Source organism: Grampus griseus (genome assembly GCF_964374135.1).
Source record: "Grampus griseus genome assembly, chromosome: 9".
In the NCBI taxonomy this organism is placed as follows: Eukaryota; Metazoa; Chordata; class Mammalia; order Artiodactyla; family Delphinidae; genus Grampus; species Grampus griseus.
In genome coordinates this window covers 17,287,018-17,307,176 of record NC_139003.1, presented here as the reverse complement: position 1 = coordinate 17,307,176, position 20,159 = coordinate 17,287,018, and the positions used below count along the sequence as shown (strand labels likewise).

At 47.8% G+C, this 20,159-nt stretch overlaps 1 protein-coding gene across 1 annotated transcript; it reads right to left on the bottom strand.

The window, feature by feature from the left end:
- Positions 1-4,939: 4,939 nt before the first annotated feature.
- Positions 4,940-18,796, bottom strand: FAM180A (family with sequence similarity 180 member A). Its single transcript, XM_082662464.1, has 3 exons — positions 18,520-18,796; positions 8,070-8,170; positions 4,940-6,524 (listed from the first exon to the last, which is right to left on the bottom strand). Exons 1-3 carry the CDS (start codon positions 18,593-18,595, stop codon positions 6,180-6,182), a joined length of 522 nt encoding a protein of 173 aa, XP_082518590.1. The 5' UTR covers positions 18,596-18,796; the 3' UTR covers positions 4,940-6,179.
- Between the last annotated feature and the right edge of the window lie 1,363 nt (positions 18,797-20,159).

Below are 20,159 nucleotides of genomic sequence, written 5' to 3'. Positions count from 1 at the left end.
CCTGGACCTCCTCCCTTCGGAGCCCGCGCCCGCCAAGTGCCTGTGCTGCTGGCGACGCTCGCCTCCCTCCAGAAACACTCCTTCAACCTTTCTCGGCTTCCAAGAGTCCTCTCTCGTCTTAAGAGCAGAATAGGAGGGCAGGTAGAGCCTCTGTTTGCAACAAAGGCCGGCCTCCTCGCCTTCGGTTTTAGGTGGGATTGGTGAGCATGGTTTTATGCCCAGCAAAAAGGAAGCGGGAAAGGATGATAAACGGGGGCATAATGGCTCTCTCTTTGCTTGATCAGTAATGGAGTAACTTCATTCCAAAGCTCAGCAAAAGCCCCCTTAATCAATCAAGATTACACCTCTGCTGCAGCTGTCTGGCTGCCGTCTATTGTGCCCTCCAACATTTCTCCTCTCTCTGATGGCCTGTTTTGGGCAGTACCACTTTCGCTCTCTACCTGTGCTGGCTGTACCCCCTTTCCTTAAAAAACCTAGTCCCCCCGCGTCCCTTAAAACAAACCCCCGAGTTTGTCAGCAGACCATGGAGACTTCAAATAGGGCTGGTCTCTCCTCCCAGGACCTGGCACTTTAACTCTGTTCAAATTGCTCTCCTTCTAATTGGTTTCCCATTATAATTTGCCTTGAGCCTGGGCCTCCAAAGCAGAAAAAAAAAGTCCCCAAGACATTCCTTTTTGTCACGGGACAAACTCTTGCTGGAGGCCCACCTTAACTTTCCTTCACCTATGGGACGCAGGACAGAGGCAGTAGCCACGCCCATTCCTCACAGCCAGTCAGCACGTTGGAAAGAATGAGTCAGTATCTCTTCCAAAGGCAGTTCAGGATTGGTCCCAGCAGGGGCCTGCTGATTCTGCAGAACCTAAGCAATGTGCAAAGCTTATTTTTGTTTCTCAAACATCCTAGGGGCTGGAGTGATGACCATCACCGTAAACAGAATCCCACTTCCTCAAGCACTGCTTTAACGTTGCAAAGCATAGGACCCTGAGTTTTCTCTGGGAGGGCCACTTGCTGACCTAGGCCTTAGGAAGATGAAAATGTCTGGTGGCAGGGAGAAAATGAAATATTAATCCTGGAGAACTTTACCCCAGAGTATAGAATATTAAGTCTTTTAGATTTCCCTGGTGGCAAAGGTTGTTTGCTTCAGCACCCGGGTGAATACAAAGCATCTGAGTCAACAGAGGATGTCAGCCTGTCGGAAAGACCACAGACCCTTTCAGGGAGAATGGGAAGGGTACTGCCTCTCTGGAAAAATCTAGATGCCAGTCTCATTTCAGAGGCCCTTGGCGCCCAGACATCTGTGGTCTTTCTGGCTGGAGTAGGTGTTCCAATGTCCCTCTCTGAGGCTTTTTACCAAAAAAGAAGCAGGAGGCTTCCTTTGGCTGGTGTGCAGGGAGGAGGTGGGAGGGCAGGAAAAAAATTGATGGGTGCAGGAATAGGGCCTTTGCAGCCCTTGGACGCTGGAATTTCTGCTGCTTACAGTTCAGGAGAAGCATTCTCTTTTCTCTGAAAAGTCATGTGGATATGGGGCAAGGAAGAAAGAAAAAGAGAGAGAGAGAGAGAAAGAGAGAGAGAGAGAGAGAGAGAGAAAGAGAGAGAGAGAGAAAGAGAGAGCGAGAGAGAGAGCGAGAGAGCAGAGAGAGAGAGAGAGAGAGAAAGAAAGAGAGAGAGAGAAAGAGAGAGAGAGAGAAAGAAAGAGAGAGAGAGAGAGAGAAGGAGAGAGAGAGAAAGAGAGAGCGAAAGAGAGAGAGAGAAAGAGAGAGAGAGAGAGAGAGAGAGAAGCCCCCAAACTTTTATATTTGGTGGTCCTTGGCAGCATTGTCTTCATCTGAGAGATGCTGAGCAGAGTCAAGTGTTATGAAATTCACGTTCGCTTGAATTCACAGAACGCAAGGAATGGCATTCTAGGGTCTGCAGCTATGCCAGTTGGAAATAATCCCCAGGCTAAAGGCAAAGTGACTCCAAAAAGGTGACTCTAGAAAACCAGTTCTTCTTGACCTCTAAAGCAGGAGTAACTGTGGACGACCCAGTTTGAAATTTTCTTGCCATTGTAGGATGCGCTACAATGACTTTAAGTGCATTTTAAATCTTTAAGTGCATTTTAAAGACTGGCTACTGTATTTACTACATTCAGGCCTCGTTTTGTGATGGTTTGGAAACTCGGAGTGGGCAAAAACACATGTGTGATGTTTTGGTGGCAAATATTAAAGAGTCAGGGTACAAGTAAACAGCTGTGGAAGTCAACATTCTCTGTTAAACCCATGAGCCACTTCAAATTCCTTGGTGAGATAGTATGAGATAATAAAGATTCCATTAAGCCTGGAAACTCGATCATGACATTTTTATTACACCATAAGTGAATATTTGTTAAATAAAATTATGTGAGTGACATAGTAAGACCAGTAGTTCTCCTTCAGGACTCTATCCACTTTTTAGATAAAGAAAACATTTTCCTAAGGAAATTTTATACATTGCTTAAGAAATGTAAGACAGATTCCACCTATATGAGGTATCAAAAGTAGTCAAACACTTAGAAACAGAAAGTCGAATGGTAGTTGCCAGGGGCTGGGGGGAGAGGGAAAAGCGGAGTTGTGGTTTCATAGGTATCGTTTTTGCAAGATGAAAAAGTTCTGGAGCTCTGTCACACAACAGTGTACATGTAATTAACATTACTGTACCGTACGCTTAGAAATGGTTCGGATGGTAACTTTCATATGATGTGTTTTTTAACCACAATAAAAAAATGAAAGATATTAAAATGGGTTAGGAAAGTCAGGGGCACCATGTAAAGTCATTTAACAAGCATTTAATTTTAGGCCAGTGCTCTGGCCTTTACCACTTATGTGATTTACCACTTACGTGATTCTCCTTTATGAAGGTTTCAGCATATAGATGTTTTTCAATGTCTCTTGAGTGACACCAGAGGTAGCCATGAGAATGCCGACTATAGAGGAAACTTCCAGAATTTTTAGATCCTAAAATTTCCCGGCAGTCTAGAAATGGTAGAAGGGTTCCACTGAGTCACAGGCAAGCTTCCACTACTATGTCACACTCTGAATTATTTTTTGAGTAAATATGACAAAATGTGACTGGGTTATGATGGTGGTGTGTACGGTGCGGCATTAATGAGGCAAAATGGGAGAGTCCGTTGCTGTCCAGGCTACTCCCTCACTGCTCACTGGGCAAAGAGTCGGGTTTTGGGGTGGTGGTGGTGAGGAGAATGTTTGATTTTGCTTGTAAATGAAGTCAGTGCTATAAAACTTTTTGTGGGTAAACAATTCATTTGTATTCAGCCTAAAATAGTGTTGAAGTATCTAGTTACTAAAAACGAAATTTTCATTTGTCTTTAAAAAGGTTGTGCCCGGGCTTCCCTGGTGGTGCAGTGGTTGAGAGTCCGCCTGCCGATGCAGGGCACATGGGTTTGTGCCCCGGTCCGGGAGGATTCCGCATGCCGCGGAGCGGCTGGGCCCGTGATCCATGGCCTCTGAGCCTGCGCGTCCGGAGCCTGTGCTCTGCAACGGGAGAGGCCACAACAGTGAGAGGCACGCGTACAAAAAAAAAAAAAAAAAAGGTTGTGCCCTTCTTCTTTCTTTTCTTTTTTCAGTTGCTTGCCACCTAAGTATGGACCCAATTTATCAGTACAAATGTGCCTTTAATTTTTTGTGGCAGGGTGAATGAACCGCCATTGCTATCACTGGTCCTGGGAACCACCCTCCCATTCACGGATCTCCTACCCCTGGGAGCATGTGTATCCTAACAAGGTAGGCAGGGACGACAAGGGTGGGTCTTTCCTCCTGGTGCCTAGAAGAAAGCTCTCAGATCCATTCTGATAGGGGTGGAGCGCCAGGGTGTATGCAGGACTCTGACTGTTAAGAGTATTGCCCAGTGTCTAAGGATTGAGGCCCTGCTGAGCCCTTCTCCAGCCCACATCCAGGAAAAGCACAAATACTGAAGGTAGGCCGTGAGGCTTATCTACTTTCTGGGCAATCCCAAACTTGTCTGTACCTCTGTCTTGACTTTGTTTTAATCAGACGGTGATCCCCAAAGGAGACAGTGAGCAACAGAGTACGGGCAAGTAGAGGCAGCGAGGGGTCAAGCAGGAGAAACTGGGAGATGCCTCGAGGAATGGATATGAAGATAATCAGAACCGGACCCAAAGACAGAACAGCAGAGACACCAACTGCAATGAAAAGAAAGAGGCAAGTGGAGTGACTGCATGAAAGAGAACATGCAATCTTAGAAAGAGAAAAATTGAACACAAAAGCATATATCAGAGTCTGCATTTGAGGGAGGTAAAAGATCAATATAGCCACAGGGAGTGAGAACCAGAGGGGCTGATTAGTCTTCTGAGCCTGAGGACATCGGGATGCAAAGTGGGATTTTTCTCTGACGATAAACACCTTGTTCCTGCATCCTGGTATTACTTCAAAAGATCATGCAGCTTGCACTGCTAGGCGAGGCTCACTTATTCAAAGATTCTAAAGAAGTTCAGACCAGCTTTCATCTTCATTCAGTGACAATTGTCAAATACCCATTTCAGAATAAAAAATTTAGCCCAGTGAATCCTTGTTTATTCAAAGATCAGACTTCCTGCAGCTTTAGCCTCCAGAACCCAGCTGTAAACCTCGGAGAAGCTGGAAAGATCTCTGAGCTGGTGAGGAATCTTTATTAGGACCCAGGTGCTTTACTCCTAGCAGGGACCTTCATCTATTAACTCTTATTTAATGTGGAATTATAACAAGACTTGCTATCTTATTTTTCAGGCGATGCCCAGTAAGAAAGAACAAATTGCAAAGGGCGAGTTATGTTGGTAGCAAAGAAAATGCTACTTTTATCGCCTGACAGTGAGGAAAGCAACAGAAAAACTCACACCAGATTCGGAGTTAAGAAAGCCTGGGACTGGGCTTCCCTGGTGGCGCAGTGGTTGAGAGTCTGCCTGCCAATGCAGTGGACACGGGTTCGTGCCCCAGTCCAGGAGGATCCCACGTGCCGCCGGGCGGCTGGGCCCGTGAGCCATGGCCACTGAGCCTGCGCATCTGGAGCCTGTGCTCCGCAGCGGGAGAGGCCGCAGCGGTGAGAGGCCTGCGTACCGCAAAAAAAAAAAAAAAAGAAAGAAAGCCTGGGACCTTTCAGGGTTGATACAAACAGTCCAGCAGAGACATGTCAGGTCCAGGTGTCCTCCCTGTAATATCTCACAGTTAGTTGAATGCTTGTGAACATTTCAGAAGTAGAGGAGTCTTAGAGATGATCTCATCTAACTCCTTCATTAGAATGTTTCCAATATACTAAATTCAACCTTACTGGCTTTCATATATATCCAGTCAATATTGCTAAAATGAAAGGTTTGGCGTTTGAAAGGGTAAAATTCTGTCATCTGAAAATCATTTTTGTTTGGAGCACTTAATTCTCTGATAATGCTCAATAATTTTAGCATTAGGATGGGCAGGCCGTGGCACTGGTGCCACCTCTTTCGTTAGGATGACCCTCTCTGCATTAGCTTGGTTTCTCTGTTCAAAAGTCAAGGCATGACAGTAGCATTTCTGTTGGCCCCCTTCATGTTTCTCCTCTACATTAGACCAGGCTTCAGGAAAGAAGAGTCTAGATATATAGGTCATAACTGATTTTCTGACTGATTCTTTTTGGGGACTTTTGGAAAAGTTGAGAAGTATATCCTTGGTTAACAATGTATTTATTTGGCTATAGCTCTAGTTTCTTTATATCTTACTACAGAACTTTGGAAAGGTGTTCATTCAATCCAGCACCCTGATCTCTTAGGACCAAAGAAATCTGTCCCCCACTTTCCCGCCATGCCCAGACTTCTGTTATGTCTCTCCTGGCTCTGTCCTCACTCTTGGGTGTTTGTGTTACAGTCACTCAATGTTAAAGCATATCTTAGACTCCTGCAATTCACCAGGCAAAACATTCAGCCTCTGGAGGCATCTTGAATTACCATTCCAGCCCTTTTTTCCAGCCCAGGTCACGTTATGATAGGAATCACAATCTTATGCTTGTCAAGAAGTTACAAGGGGCAAAGAGCATCGGTGTTTCTTGTTTTATCTTTGCTGCTCTGAGTTGGTGGTATGTGTTTTGTGGCTGGTCTCTGTAAATGGAGTAGAGAATGAAGAATTTCTGGATTACTGTGTGCTGGTCCCTGCTCCCTGGTCCTGGTGCCAGCCAGTCTCTCAGGGAGATGCTCTGGGACATGAGGACCGCATTAAGTCATGCCTCAAGGCATGGAAAAGGCTAAGGAGGGACTGGGCCCAGATATCCTTCTGATGCCCTTGGGACGAGGCTGTGCGGTAGGCTGTGTAGGCCAGGGTCAGCGCTGTCCTTTCGAAGTCCTCTTTCTTGAGGGTGCCTGGGTGGTTGGAGAGGCTGGCGCTCAGCCGCCGGATGTCTGGGATGCTCTTGGGGATCACATCATTGCAGATGGCGCGGAAGTCCGAGGCCTTCCGCAGGGAGGAGAGCTCCTCGTCCTTGATGGAGATCTTCAGGTCAGGGCTGATCTCAAGTTCAGCCAGAAGGAACTGGGGGGAAACATGGGGTGTAGAAAAGCATGAGGCATTCGTTGTGGAGGACATCACTGGATTCACGATCACGTGCGTTCATGTAGGGAGGTGACTTGCAAAGAGCTTTGGAATCGAGAGACCTGGGTCCCAGTCCTGACTTTCCCACCACCTGCGTAACCTCAGATGAGTCACCTAACTTCTCTCAGCCTCCTTTTCTTCCTCTGTGGAATGATTAATAACAACAGTACTTCACTGGGATATTGTGAGGAGTAAATAAGACAAATATGAGTGACACCTGTCACTGTGCCTGGTACAAAGCCCCTATTAAGTGACTCTTTGTTGTTTCTAGTGCCCCGAATCACCCCCTTCTCTCCTTCCTCCCTCCCACCCACCAAAGATCTTCTAAAGCACAGACTGACTATTTTGGATAATTTAAAATCAGAAGCTGGGAATTAGAAGCATGCAGAGAATTGTGCTAGGAATTAAGTGCGCTACAGAGATTTGTCCTCATTTCTCGACTGTTCTTTAAGAGTAGGGGTGAGGTCTGTCATAGGCACCCCCTGCTCAGTGCCAGGCTCATATCAGGAACCTAATCAGTACCATTTAGACGGAGTCCTAACTCTCCCCTCTGTCTCTGGCTTCCCCCGGCTCTAATCCATCCTGCACGCTACTGTCTGTTATCTTCCTAAAACAGGCCTCTTGCTCTGACTCCCACGTTCATGACCTGGCAGAGGCTATGCATTTTCCAGTTTGTTCCCCGAGGCAGGATTTGAAATCTTCTGCCTGGCTCAGCTGCGTGACTATAGCAGGCTGTCCCCTTCTTAGTCAGACAGTCCTAGTACATGCAGGATGTCAGAGGGCGTCCAGACAGGAGGGGAACTTTGGCGATCTTTGGAGTCCCTCCTTTAACAGCTGAGGAGATTCAGGCCCAGGGAGAAATGGTGGCTTATGCAAGGTTACGTAGCCGATGGGCGGCAGAACCAGAACTAAAGCTTAGGTCTCGAACCTGGAATTTTATCACTGAACCTAACCAAGCGGCCTTGGGTAAAGTTACCTGTGGTTTGGAGGAGAGGTGGGGTCTTGGTGCCAGAGGTATGAGAGGCAGAGGGAGAGAGCCTTTGGGGCGGCCCCAGATTCAAAAATGGGGCTGTCACAGTGTGAGGTGACTGAGACACAACTCCACTCAGACAATAGGTTTGGCATTGCCTGGGCGCTGCTGATGAGTCCTGGCTTAAAGCTCTGGCTGGGGAATATTGCCCCGCTCTGTTGCTTGGGTGCAGATAGAGGCGCCTCTGGGCCAAGCCTAAATCTCTAATTTTGCCTCGACTAAACCCCTAATGCCAACCTTCCCTGGGACGGCATGCGGGAAAGGAGAAGGGGGTGCAAGGAACACTTTCCTCTGGGATGGGCAGGATTCCACTACCTCCACACACAAGTCTAGGCCAGTTCCCCGGGGAACAGAGGTCACTCATTTTCAGGGGCTCAGGTCACTTCTCCAAAAAATATAGAGAAGGAGCAATGCCTTTTGAGTTACTTGCATGGCCCACTCTCCCCTCTGCCTACCTCATAGAGCAGCTCTACTTCCTCCAGGGAGCTCTGCAGGACGGGGTTCAAGGGCACCGACGAGGATCTCTTTGGCCGGTGGGCGGCAGGGAAGAGCACGGCTGAAAGAAAAAAAGAGTGAGCTCGCCGGGCTGCAGCGTGCACTGGCTTCTCCCGTGGGTGAACCCCAAGGTTAGCCATCCAGTCTTGAAAGTGACTGACTCCAAGTGGTGGTGGAGCTGCGAGAAAAAGGGGCAGCTTCTTTAAGACACTTGGTTGTGATTTACCAGAAAACTGGGCAATAACTGTAAAAATTGGTGAGACCTCGAGGTAAGTAGGGCCCCCGGAAGTTGTGCAAAGCGCAATTTGCATAACCATACATGACAGCTCTGCTTCTTGATAATGGCGCCCTTGGGCCATCAAGATAGTGTCCAGTGATGTCCAGAGTACTGTGTTGAAGAAAGGAACTGCATAAGCAAGGATTTCTATTAGAAGTGATAAGAATGAAACATCTTCAATGTAAAGGACACTGGTAGGAATCTCCCACCTCCTGGAAAAGCTGGTTGGCTGTAATATTGCTTTCTCTGTAATCCATTTATTAGCTAGCCCACAAGTTCCTCAGGGGCTTGGATCAAAGTGCTTTCATGTTTATGCCTGTGCAGCATAGCCTGGCAGGTTTCCAGGGTGCACACAAGGTGCAGTTGTTGGCAGACTGCATCCCTGCATTGATGGGGGCCTTGACGGGCAGAGGGGTAGCCCTGCTTCTGCAGACCATCTTGGGGGATGGAGCCTACAAACTCCAGAGCAATAGTTCCTGGCCCAGAATTTTAGCAGGATTTGTTCTCTTTGCCAGAAAAGTGCCCATTTCCCACAGAATCATAGATTTTAGGACTTGAGAAGACCTTAGCCTCTGCTCACTCACAGCCTCTGCCTCGGGTCTCAGGTGGAGCTCAGGAGGGCGAGGCATCTCCTTCCTACTCCACAGCTTCACAACCTTGACCATACATTAGAGTCGCCCAGGGTGTGTGGGTCCCAGCTCCAGTAGTTCTGATTTAAGTGACTAGGATGTGATTGAGACAGTCAACTTTCTGAAAGCTTCCTAGGTACTTCTAATGGCAGCCAGGTTGCCAGTCAGAAGGTGCTTGACCCAAGCCTGTGTAGAAGGAGCTGTTCCTGCTGAGCGGATGCTCCCAATTCAGCCCAATGCTTCTCAGCCTTGACTGTGCGTCAGAATCACCTGGGAGCTTTATAAACCTACACGCCCAAGGCCGCCTCCCAGGCCAGTTCATGGGCATCTCTGGGGTGGAGGTAGGCATCGGGACTTCTGACAGCTCCCTGGTGTTACAACGGGCAGGCAGTGTCCATAACCACTGGGTTACCCAGACCCACCACCAAGCAGCTGGTGCCTGGCTAGAATTCAGAGCTCATTCCCATCCGATGAGGCCTTATAGGGGCATCTGAAGAGACCAAGGCCCTCGTGTTCTCGGAGACAAGAGAGTGGCGGCACAAGGAGGGGTGTACTTTGACCCTACTTTCTCCTTGGTGGGAGGTGACACTAGGACCAGAACGGGTCCTGGACCAAGATGCGGCCTATTCCTTCTTACCATGAAACCCCTTTTCAAGGTAGGATTGAGAGCACCTCCTTTATGTCTTCTCTGTTATAGTGAAATGAAAGGTATTGTTCCCTTTAAAAAGATTCACACTGCAGCAGGTGAAGGGGATAGGAGGGAACAAGGTCCTGGCACAGGGCCCTTTCTGCTGCCTCCCGGGAAGTTATTCAAGGCCAGACCTACACACTCTTCACTCAATTGCTTCTCTGCGAACAGCTACTTCCTTTAACATGCACACCCCTGGTGGACCCCTAGTTCTCAAGAGTTGGGAAGAAAATACTTCCTGATGCAAAGCTGGGCTTAATAATGGAAATGTTGCTTCCAGGAGGCCTTGTTCTCATAATTTTTAAAATAATAACACAGTTTGGGGAAGATTGTTAAAAAACAATTCAGCCTCTGGACTAGGGCTGATCATTGCTTCAGAAAGTATATGTGGGGAGCCCCGGAGTCTCACAGATGGACCCCTTCCCCCTTCTTCCCACCTTCCACGGGTACCCCCCACGTTGCTGTGGCTGCTCTGACGGTGTGTGTGGGGGAGGGGCTTTTATGGCCCTCTGGGCTGTGACGTGCAGCCACCCCTGGGGCAGGCGTCTCGGCATCTGCCCGTGTCTGACCTCCTGTGCATGAGGCTAGGTCTGGAGACCTGGATTCATCCCCCCTGGAGATGCTGCCGGTGGTGGGCGAGAGATAAGCTGTGTCTGGCCCACGTCGAAACATTCAGGTAAGAAGTTAAACGACTAGCCACTCCAGAGGTCCTTGTCCATAATGACAGAGGCCGGACCCTGCCAGAATGCAAATGACCCGACCAAGAGCTGACCAACTCCGAGAGGTACACACGCAGACCTTTAAACCAGAGCGGCTCCCACGTCGTTAGAAGAACGGCCCTGTGCCCCTAGGAAGCCTTTCCCTGGGACCCCACCGTACGCTGCTGTGTTCCTTCTCCATCTCCTTAATTCTCTTTTTATCTTCTTCTCGCATCCTTTCTATACATTTCACATCTTGCTGTCTACTGCTGGCTCCTGGGAGGGAATGAATTTTATGCTTCTGACCTCAGTGTCTTCATAGAGCTCAATATATATACTGAGTGCAGTCTCAATATATATTTTGGAATGATTTTAAAAATAAACTAGGTATTAAAACAACAACAAAACAGAGCATCCCTGGAGACTCTCCAATTCAGGCTTTGCTGGTTTTCCTTCCTTTCCCTTCTGCCCCATCTCCCAAATTTATGAGGTCATTTTAAGTTTGACTCCGTCCTCGCTGTGAGCGATTATAAGCGGCTTTGGGCAGCCCAGTCTTCGTGAGGCTGATAGTTCTGAGGCCTGAATGCTCCCGCTGGACGGCTGTTAGCAGCTGCACCCTCTCGGAGGGAGAAGGGAGAGAGGCGAACGGGGTGGGGAGGCCAGAGACTGGCAGAAGGATCTCACTCCCTCTTGGGCACCACCTGAGTGTGGAGCCTTGGGCAGGAAGGCTGCTGGGACAGTGTTGTTAAGATCACTGACTTTGTGTGTCTTCTGCCTGGTGTAACACTAGGCCGATTTGTTTCTTCCTTTTTCACTTAACGCTCCACACCCAGCCCACACTCCGGCTGTTTCTTCAGGTTGTGGACGTGCCCACAAGGACCACTCAGTGTGATCAGGGGACTCCAGAGACTCCCCCATGGCCTTGCATGAAGGTCTGCTGTGCCGGCCAGCCTCGGGCAGGGGGGCCAGGCCCTCGTCCCCGAGCCCCCGGACTCATGAGCCTCCAGGGGACATTGTGAAACACTGGACCAACCCGCATGGAACAAAAAATTTACTTGCTAAAGTTCACGCCACATGCACTACTTTAGTTCAGGAACGGGATCCAGGGATTCGTGTGTCTCAGCATGTTCTGTCCGTGTCTTCTGTTGAGAGACACATTTGGATCTCAGGCCAAAGTCGTTCAGATGTGGAGCCCGGACATCCTAACAGCTTATGAGCTCACTGTGGGTCAGTCAGCATGCTTGCTGCTTTCCTTATGTACCTTGTGAGGTAAACATTCACAGCTCATTTTATAGATGAAGAAACTTGGAGGCTAAGAAACTTGCCCTTGGCCACCCAACTTGTTTGTAATAGGCCTGAGATTAAAATCCAGGTCTCAAGGGCTTCAAAACCCAACTGCTGTATTTAAAATAGATAACCAACGAGGACCTACTGTTTAGCACAGGGAACTCTGCTCAGTATTCTGTAATAACCTAAATGGGGAAAGAATTTGAAAAAGAATAGATACATGTATAGGTATAACTGAATCACTTTCCTGTATACCTGAAACTATCACAACATTGTTAATCAACTATACTCCAATATAAAATAAAAATTAAAAACAAAACAAAACAACATACAAAAAAAAAATCCCCAATCTCACCAATAGGGTGAACCACGCTATCTTTTTGTAGGTGCATCTGCCCCAAGACTGGGCGTTCTTTAGTTGTGTGTAGCCACGGGAAGGATACATGTAGTTAATTAGGAATGAATGAATGCATATGGTATAAAACATACTCTTAAATGAATCACACATATTTAAACACATCTCTACCTTTGATTGATAATGTGATATACAGGGTCAAATTTCTACAGCCCTATGATCATTCTCTTGCACCAATCCTCGTCTCCTTTGCTCCCTCTTCGTTCCTTTGCAGTCACTAGGCAAAAGCACACCCCATCTCTTTACCTGTTCCACACCTGCACCTGGGTTAAGTGGTCTCACTTGAAATTCGTGATCGTTATTTTCAGGAGGGGCCCGAAATGCTGCCTGACCATTACCCGTATTTCCTGCTTCCCCTCACTCTATTTTAGCGTGAAGTGGATGATGATTTCACACCTCCTCCTTTCTCCTCAAACCAGTTACCGGCCTCGTGCCCAGGTCCTCTGACTTCCCTTCTGTTATTGTGTCCCTGCTCTTATCTCGAGCCAACTTGTCCCCGTGTGCATGAGGTCTCCAATAAAGTTGTCGCTCACCTTTCCACTTTTCTCTCCCCCATCATTAATTTTCCCCTCTCTACCGATCTTTCAAGGCAGCATGAAAACACGTTGCTGCTGCTGCTTTAAAAAAAAATCCCCCCTTGCTGGCCGCTCTTCCTTCCCCTCCGTCTCCTCGCCTTGCAGACTCCTGGCCGCAGCCTGGGTCTCTCCCCTCTCACTAGCCACACTGACTTCGTAAGGATGTTCTGCTGTGTATTTCCAGGCCCGACTTCTAGATATGCAGCTGCCTGCGGGAGAGTCTCCTTTTGGATTCGTAATAGTTGTCTCTCCTGATCTCCAACCCAGTCCCAAGCCCCGCCATCCATCACACCTGCTCCGCACCTCCTGCTTTGTCTGCTGTCTTCCCATCTCTTGTAGCTGCTGAGGTCAAAACCTGGGAGTTGTCAGTCATCCTTGCCTTTTCTCTTTCTTTCACATCTCACACCCCACTAATCAGCAAATCTTGTTGGCTCTACCTTCAGAATAGATCTGGAATCTGGCTACTTCTTACCACATCCCAGCTAGCCTCCTGATCCAAACCTTGAACATTTCTCCTAATGGTGTCTCTGTTTCCATCCTTGGCTGCCAACTTCATCCTCCTCATTGTATTCTTTTTTTTTTTTTTGGCCACGCCACACGGCATGTGGGATCTTAGTTCCTCTGCCAGGGGTTGAACCCGTGCCCCTGGCAGGGGAAGCGCAGAGTCTTCACCACTGGACCTGCCAGGGAAGTCCACCTCATTGTATTCTTAACACAGCAAGTAAAGAGATTCTGTGAAAACATAGGTTGGATGATGTCAATTCTCTGCCCAGAAACTTCTATGCCTTTCCATCTCCCTCAGAGTAGAAGCCAAAGATCTTCAGATGGCCACCAGGTACTGTGCGACTTGACCTCTCACTACCTCTCTGCACTCATCTGCTATTATCCTCTGGCTCATGCCCCTCTAGCTGCAGGCCTCCTCACTGTTGCTTGAGCTCACCAAGCATGCCTCTGCCACAGGGCCTTTGAACTTCTGTTCCATCTGCCTGGAATACTCTTTCCCTGGAGACTGCATGGCTCACTCCTGTGTTTCCTTCAGGTCTCAAGTCACCTCCTCAGTGAGGCCCTCCCTGACTCTCCTATTTAAACTTGTGATCCTTTATATCCTCTAATCTGTCCCAACCTTATTGCCATCCAATGAACCAGGTATTTTATTTCTATATGTGCTTATTGTCTGTTTCCTTTCCCTAGGACGTCAGCTCACAAGGGCAAGGGATTTTGTCTGTTTTGTTAATGCTGTATTCCCAGTGCCTAAAATCCTGCCGGTGACTGTTGAATGCATAAACAATCCCATAGAAACACATTCACTCTCCTTGTTACTCAACTCCATTGTTTTCAGAGTGCCTCACCAAATCCTTCTCTTTTTAACAGGGTGATTCTGGAACTTATTTGCAGTTACAGGTCCTGGATAATTATCAGAAAGTAGATGTCTTCTCCTGTCTCCATCACACCCTCCCTTTATCTATGAGGAACCACTGTTTGGGTCTAGGAGAAACCGATTTTTTTTTTTTAATTGAAGTATAGTTGATTTACAATGTTATGTTAGTTTCTGGTGTACAGTAAAGTGATCCAGACATATGTATATATATACACACACACACATATATATTCTTTTTCATTATAGGTTATTACAAGATACTGAATATAGTTCCCTGTGCTGTACAGTAGGTCCTTGTTGTTTATCTAGTTTATATATGGTAGTTTGTATCTGCTAATCCCAAACTCCGAATTTATCCTTCTCCCATGCCTTTCACCCTTTGGTAACCATAAGTTTGTTTTCTCTGTCTGTGAGTCTGTTTCTGTTTTGTAAATAAGTTAATCTGTATCATATTTTAGATTCCACATATAAATGATATCGTATGATATTTGTTTTTCTCTGACTTACTTCACTTAGTATGATAATCTCTAGGTCCATCCATTTTGCTGCAAATGGTGTTATTTCATTCTTTTTTATGGCTGAGTAGTATTCTGTTGTGTATGTATGTACCACATCTTTATCCATTCATCTGTCAATAGACATTTAGGTTGCTTGCATGTCTTGGTTATTGTGAATAGTGCTGCTATGAACATTGAACTGCATGTAACTTTTCAAATTATGGTTTTCTCCCGATATATGCCCAGGAGTGGGATTGCTGGATCATATGGTGACTCTATTTTTAGTTCTTTAAGGAACCTCCATACTGTTCTCCGTAGTGCCTGCACCAGTTTACATTCCCATCAACAGTAAAGAAGGGTTCCCTTCATACCCAGAGAAGCTACTTTTAATTATTTCAGTCAAGGCTTGCACCTGCACCTGTCTTGCTCCCCAAGCCTTACCTCCTTCAAGCTTTCTTGCCCAGACGTATAGGCAGAAGCCTCCCTAAATGGAAGAGCCTATTTTTGCTTTGAGCCTGATCTTCTCTTTGACTTTTTATAACATGGGATAAAAATCTCTTCTCCCATCTCCCAAATAGGTTAAAAAAAAAAAGAACAATATTAAGGCTGACCATGGTTTCCATGTAACTGTGCAGAGCATCTGTACCAAAGAGCTTATTGGAAAGGATTCACACTGTAGACCATATCATACCAAAATATAACCATATTTTTAATGAATCAGTTGAAGCAACTCTATGGAAATGACTGTGGGTGTGGAAAGGAAAAGCTCTCATTTATAAAAAGTCTTTTGCCAGATCCTACTGACGTCATTTACTTTTTTTGTTTTTTTGCCGTACGCGGGCCTCTCACTGTTGTGGCCTCTCCCATTGTGGGGCACAGGCTCCGGACGCGCAGGCTCAGCGGCCATGGCGCACGGGCTTAGTTGCTCCGTGGCATGTGGGATCTTCCCGGACCGGGGCACGAACCCGTGTCCGCTGCATCGGCAGGCGGACTCTCAACCACTGTGCCACCAGGGAAGCCCGTCATTTACTTTTTTGCTCCTGAGCCAGCCCTTCAGAAACACAGTGATGTTCTGAGGTAGCCAGGACCTTGGCCCCGTGTGTTGGGGTCCCCTGGAGTGCTTCTGAAAGGGCTGCTGTGTGTTGGCTCCCCTTGGCCAGAATGTGCCACCGCCCGGGGGGAACACCTGGAAGGGATGGAGGGGTGTGAGTGAGGACATTGAGACTCTGCCTCTGCAGACTGGGCTGGGGGAGTGAGATCCAGCTCTAAGCTTCCGGCTGAGGGATCTGGGGAGTGCTAAGTTCTCCCCCCATCCTCCATCTTTCTTACCTGGTAGTGGTCAGAATAACGCCTCCTAAGGCAGTGACCATGGAGTGAATGAGGTGGCCGCTTAGTCATGCTGGACCAGTGAGTCAGTTGACACTTACTGAAAACACCCATCCGGGGCCCTTCCCTTCACGGAATATTGACGACTGAAAACACACACAGCACTAAACTGGACACGTGAAGATGACATACATTCCACCACTGCAGGGCCACCCTTCCTTATGAAACTGCTTGTCAAAGAAATAACATATGTATTTAATAAAAATCAGATACTTATAGGAATTAATACGTGTATGTTTTTTTTTAAGACTGGCTAGTTCCCTGCAGCCCCCCAGGCGGTGTGCCGGCAGGACCTGGGTGGGGCTGGGACTTGGGCCAGGTGTGTCCACTTCCCAGCAGCCTCGCTAACCACAGGTGGGTCCCTTGGTCTTAATCAAGGCGGTGGGGCTGGAGCAGCCATCCTGGCACAGGGAGCCGCCTCCCAGGGCGGAATCCTAGAGAGCGCCGAGGGAGAGGCTGGGAGAAAGGTAGGAAAAAAAAGATGTCCTGATGGCAGGGTGTATTCCTTTTGGGTTTATTTCCACACTTCTACCCGTGGAGGCAGGGGGTGGTGCTGGGGGGGATGGAGGAGGAGTTTTGTAGGGAGAAGTCGCCCTCTGACTGTTTCCAGAGGGAATTCTTCTAAATTAGGCCTAGCACTGGGGTGGGGGGCAGGGTTGGGGTAAGGATGCAGGTGAAAGGAACAGTTAATACATTTGGAAAAATTGGTTTTTCTCTGGGTGTGTCTCCCATTCCATCATAAAAAAAGGGCAATTGTGTATTCCTTTTATGATTAGAAAAAAATGTTGAAAACGAAAAAAAAAAATCAACTACGTGGAAGACTTCTGATGATGGTTGGAAGGGCTCCGCGTCATTTGTTGGCCCCGAACACTGATATGAACGGCTAATCCAGCACTTAGCATCAGCTGCCTCGCCATGGCCTCTGTTTCAGCTGTGTTGGCCTTGTGTCTTTATACAGATTGTTATCATTATTGGGGGGCAGACCCTCCCCAGTGAGGAGGGGTGCAGCCAGAGCAGCTGCTCTCAGGACGTTGCTATAGAACCGATAGTTTTCTGTTGAGAACCTCAGACTTTCTTTCATGAAATTTTTTCCTTTTTTAAGTGGTAGGTAATAGCTGACATTTATATAGCTCCTCACTTACAAAGCGTTTATTTACATTTTTCAATATGACCCTCCCATGACAACACAGTGAGGGTCAGGTTTTGTTACTGTTAATATGTTATCTGTTCATGAACTAAAGCTCAGAGAGGTTAAGTCTTCCCAGACATCACACAGCCAATGAGAGGCAGAACTTAAATCTTTGAGTTCCTTGCAGGATAGCTCATCATGTGCCTATTGTGTTTACAAGCCTTGTAGCAAATCAAATCATCTCATTTGGCTTTCTAACAGCCTGTGCGTTAAAGAGTGGATATTATCATCCTTTTTTAATAGGCAGGTTAAGGAAGGCCCCCAGGGTCACACAGGGGTAAGTGGCAGAACACAGCGCCAAGGTCTCTTTGCTCTGTGCTTCCGGGTGTTGCCCCCAGAGTCTGTGCACATGATGAGCAGGGAGATGCGTGTGTGAGGGAATAAAAACCCTAACAAGTGCATTGGCTTTTTCTTTCCCCGGTTTCACGTCTGCTCTGCGCCCCAGCTGGCCGTCCCTTCCTTCCCTGACACTCTCGTTGAGAACCAGGGGGCTCATCCTTTTGTTGCTGTGCAGTCGTCACCCTATTTTGGATCTCTGGAAACACCAGTGAGCCTGACTTCTTTTTCCAGTTCTTTCCAGGAGAGAGACCTCAGTTGACTTTAGGCAGTGGAGAGATCTCAGTTCAGATCAGTGTGGAGCAGTCAGCACTATTGGTCCCTTGCTTCCTAAGTGATAAACCCTCATTGACTGGAGATGCCGCCAGTGTCTGCCCACGGGAGCCATAAACGATGCCAGGCCGGCTCTGAGAAGCTGTGTCCCGAGAGCAAGGAAGTCGGCCGTGGGGAGCAGCCTTGCTGGGCTCCTTCCTTTCCGAGGGGGCTGGCCAGGGCGGTAGCAGCCGGGCAGACACGAGGGTGCTGAGGGGCTACTCGTCCTCTCCTGCTGCTGGACCAGCTCTCTCCAGCTGGAAAGATGCGTCCACTGCTGCTCAGGAAGCAGCGTGGAGCCCTCCACGTGGACACCCCACTCCCTCCAGGTAGCAGGCCTCTTGCCGGTCAGCACCCCCAGTCCCTTCATGTCAGTATCAGTCCCGAGCACCTGCTCCCCGCACGCCCTGCCCAGCTGCAGCAGCCTGGGGGGTACTCAAGGGAGTCTGTCCACATTCTAAGAAGCAAAGATGACTTCCCTCTGGCCTGTCAGAAAGGGATGCTCTCTGCATTCTCCCCCTCGACCCAGTTCCCTCAGCAACTTTGATTTTTTGGTGTCATTTCCCCCGTCACCTTCTAATACCTTCTAGCATGTCGAGAAGCATCAAGCAATTGGCAGAGATGAGATAAAAGGAGGGTGCAGGGCTTCTAATTTCTTCCTGCTCTCTCCATGCTTCCCCCCAAATTCCTAATTGTATCGAAGAATGAGCATCCAGCAAACAAATAAATTAAAAGCAACTCACCCCTGCTCCACCTGTGCGACAGAGTGGCCTGAGCGTCATAATACAACAGCAGAAGCAGCAACGTCTTCCAACACATCTTTTCCTCCAAAAAGGTGAAAAGTCGCCCTCAGACCCAGTGGGACCCCAGGAGCTACAGGTATGCCCGTACTGGTCCTCCCAGTGTGACGATATCGTGCTTACCTCCCCTTCTTTTTCAGACCTGCAGAGGTGCCCTCTCCTGCCTCAGAAGGGTAGAGGCAAGGGCTGCCTCCTGGGGAGGACAGGAGCGGGACCTCTGTTAATCCTACTCTCTCTGGGATTGGGGCACTGGGCTTCCACAGAGAGACTCTGTTTTTGAGCACATCTGGAGTGACTCATGGGGCATGTGATCTCCTTGGCAGTGGGGTGGATAAATATAATTTCTGTACTTGAGTTCCATGTGTTGGATGCACCCACTGGAATTTTTCTTTAACAAACAGACTTGCGGAACTTGTTAGAGAGCCCGGCAAAGACCTGGCTGCTGTCCCTGTACACACACACACACACACACACACACACGCACACACACACGCACACACACACACACACACACCCCAGCGCCAGGGGCAAGGGCTGCAGCAAGAGCCAGGTGGCTTGCCTGGTAGACGCCGGGGGCCGACTGAGCCCAGAGTTGCCTTCAGGACAGCAGAGTCATTGTGGTGTCTGGGCTGAGTGTCACTTGTTCCCTTCCCTGCAGCTAGCCCTTGAGGAGCAGGAGAGAGCTGCCGTGGCGCCTGGGTATTGTGCAGGCAGGTGATGATCCAGGGGCCCACAGGTGACCCCATTCACATTCGTGACAGCCCGATTTCTGGACTGTCTAGATCTGGTACCAAATCACTTTGATCCTCTCAAGCAAAATGGTAGTGTTTTTCCAAGATCATTCTTTTGGCATTAATTAATTTTTATTGAGATATACTTGGTATATAACATTGTGTAAGTTTGAGGTGTACAGCGTGTCGATTTGATACACTTCTCTGTTGCAAGATGGTCACCACCATGGCTTGAGCAACCAACTTCATTGCATCACTTAATTATTCTTTTTTGTGGTGAGAACTTTTAAGATCCATGACCATTTTTAAAGTTCTGCCATAGACACCTTGATTTTGTCCGATTTCCTCGCCTTCTCTGAAATCATAGACGTACGACGCTAAAGCCTGTGGGATATTTGAAGTTGATTTCACTCTGTGGGTTTCCAAGCTGTGGAGGTGGTGCCAGGGTGAATGAGCTGCTGGAAAGGACACCCCTTTGCTTCAATCAGAAGAGCTTTTTATCTGTTAGAGGAAGTTGCTTGAAAAAAAGAAAACTTGGCTACAACATTTGCAAAACACTGATCTTTCTAATATTAGGAATCGCTATTGGGTGCTTACTTTGCTCCAGGCACTGTGCTAGGTGCTCTCATTGTATTCATTGATTTAATGCTTGAAACAAACTATGAGGTCCATATAGAACAACCCTCTCCAATGGAAATATAATTCGAGAAACAAATGTAATTCAAAATGTTCTAGCAGCCATGTCAAGAAAGTAAAAAGGAACAGGGAAATCAGTTGTAGTAATACCTTTTATCTAACCCAATATATCTACAATATTATAGTTTCTACATGTAATCAATACAACTTTGAGAA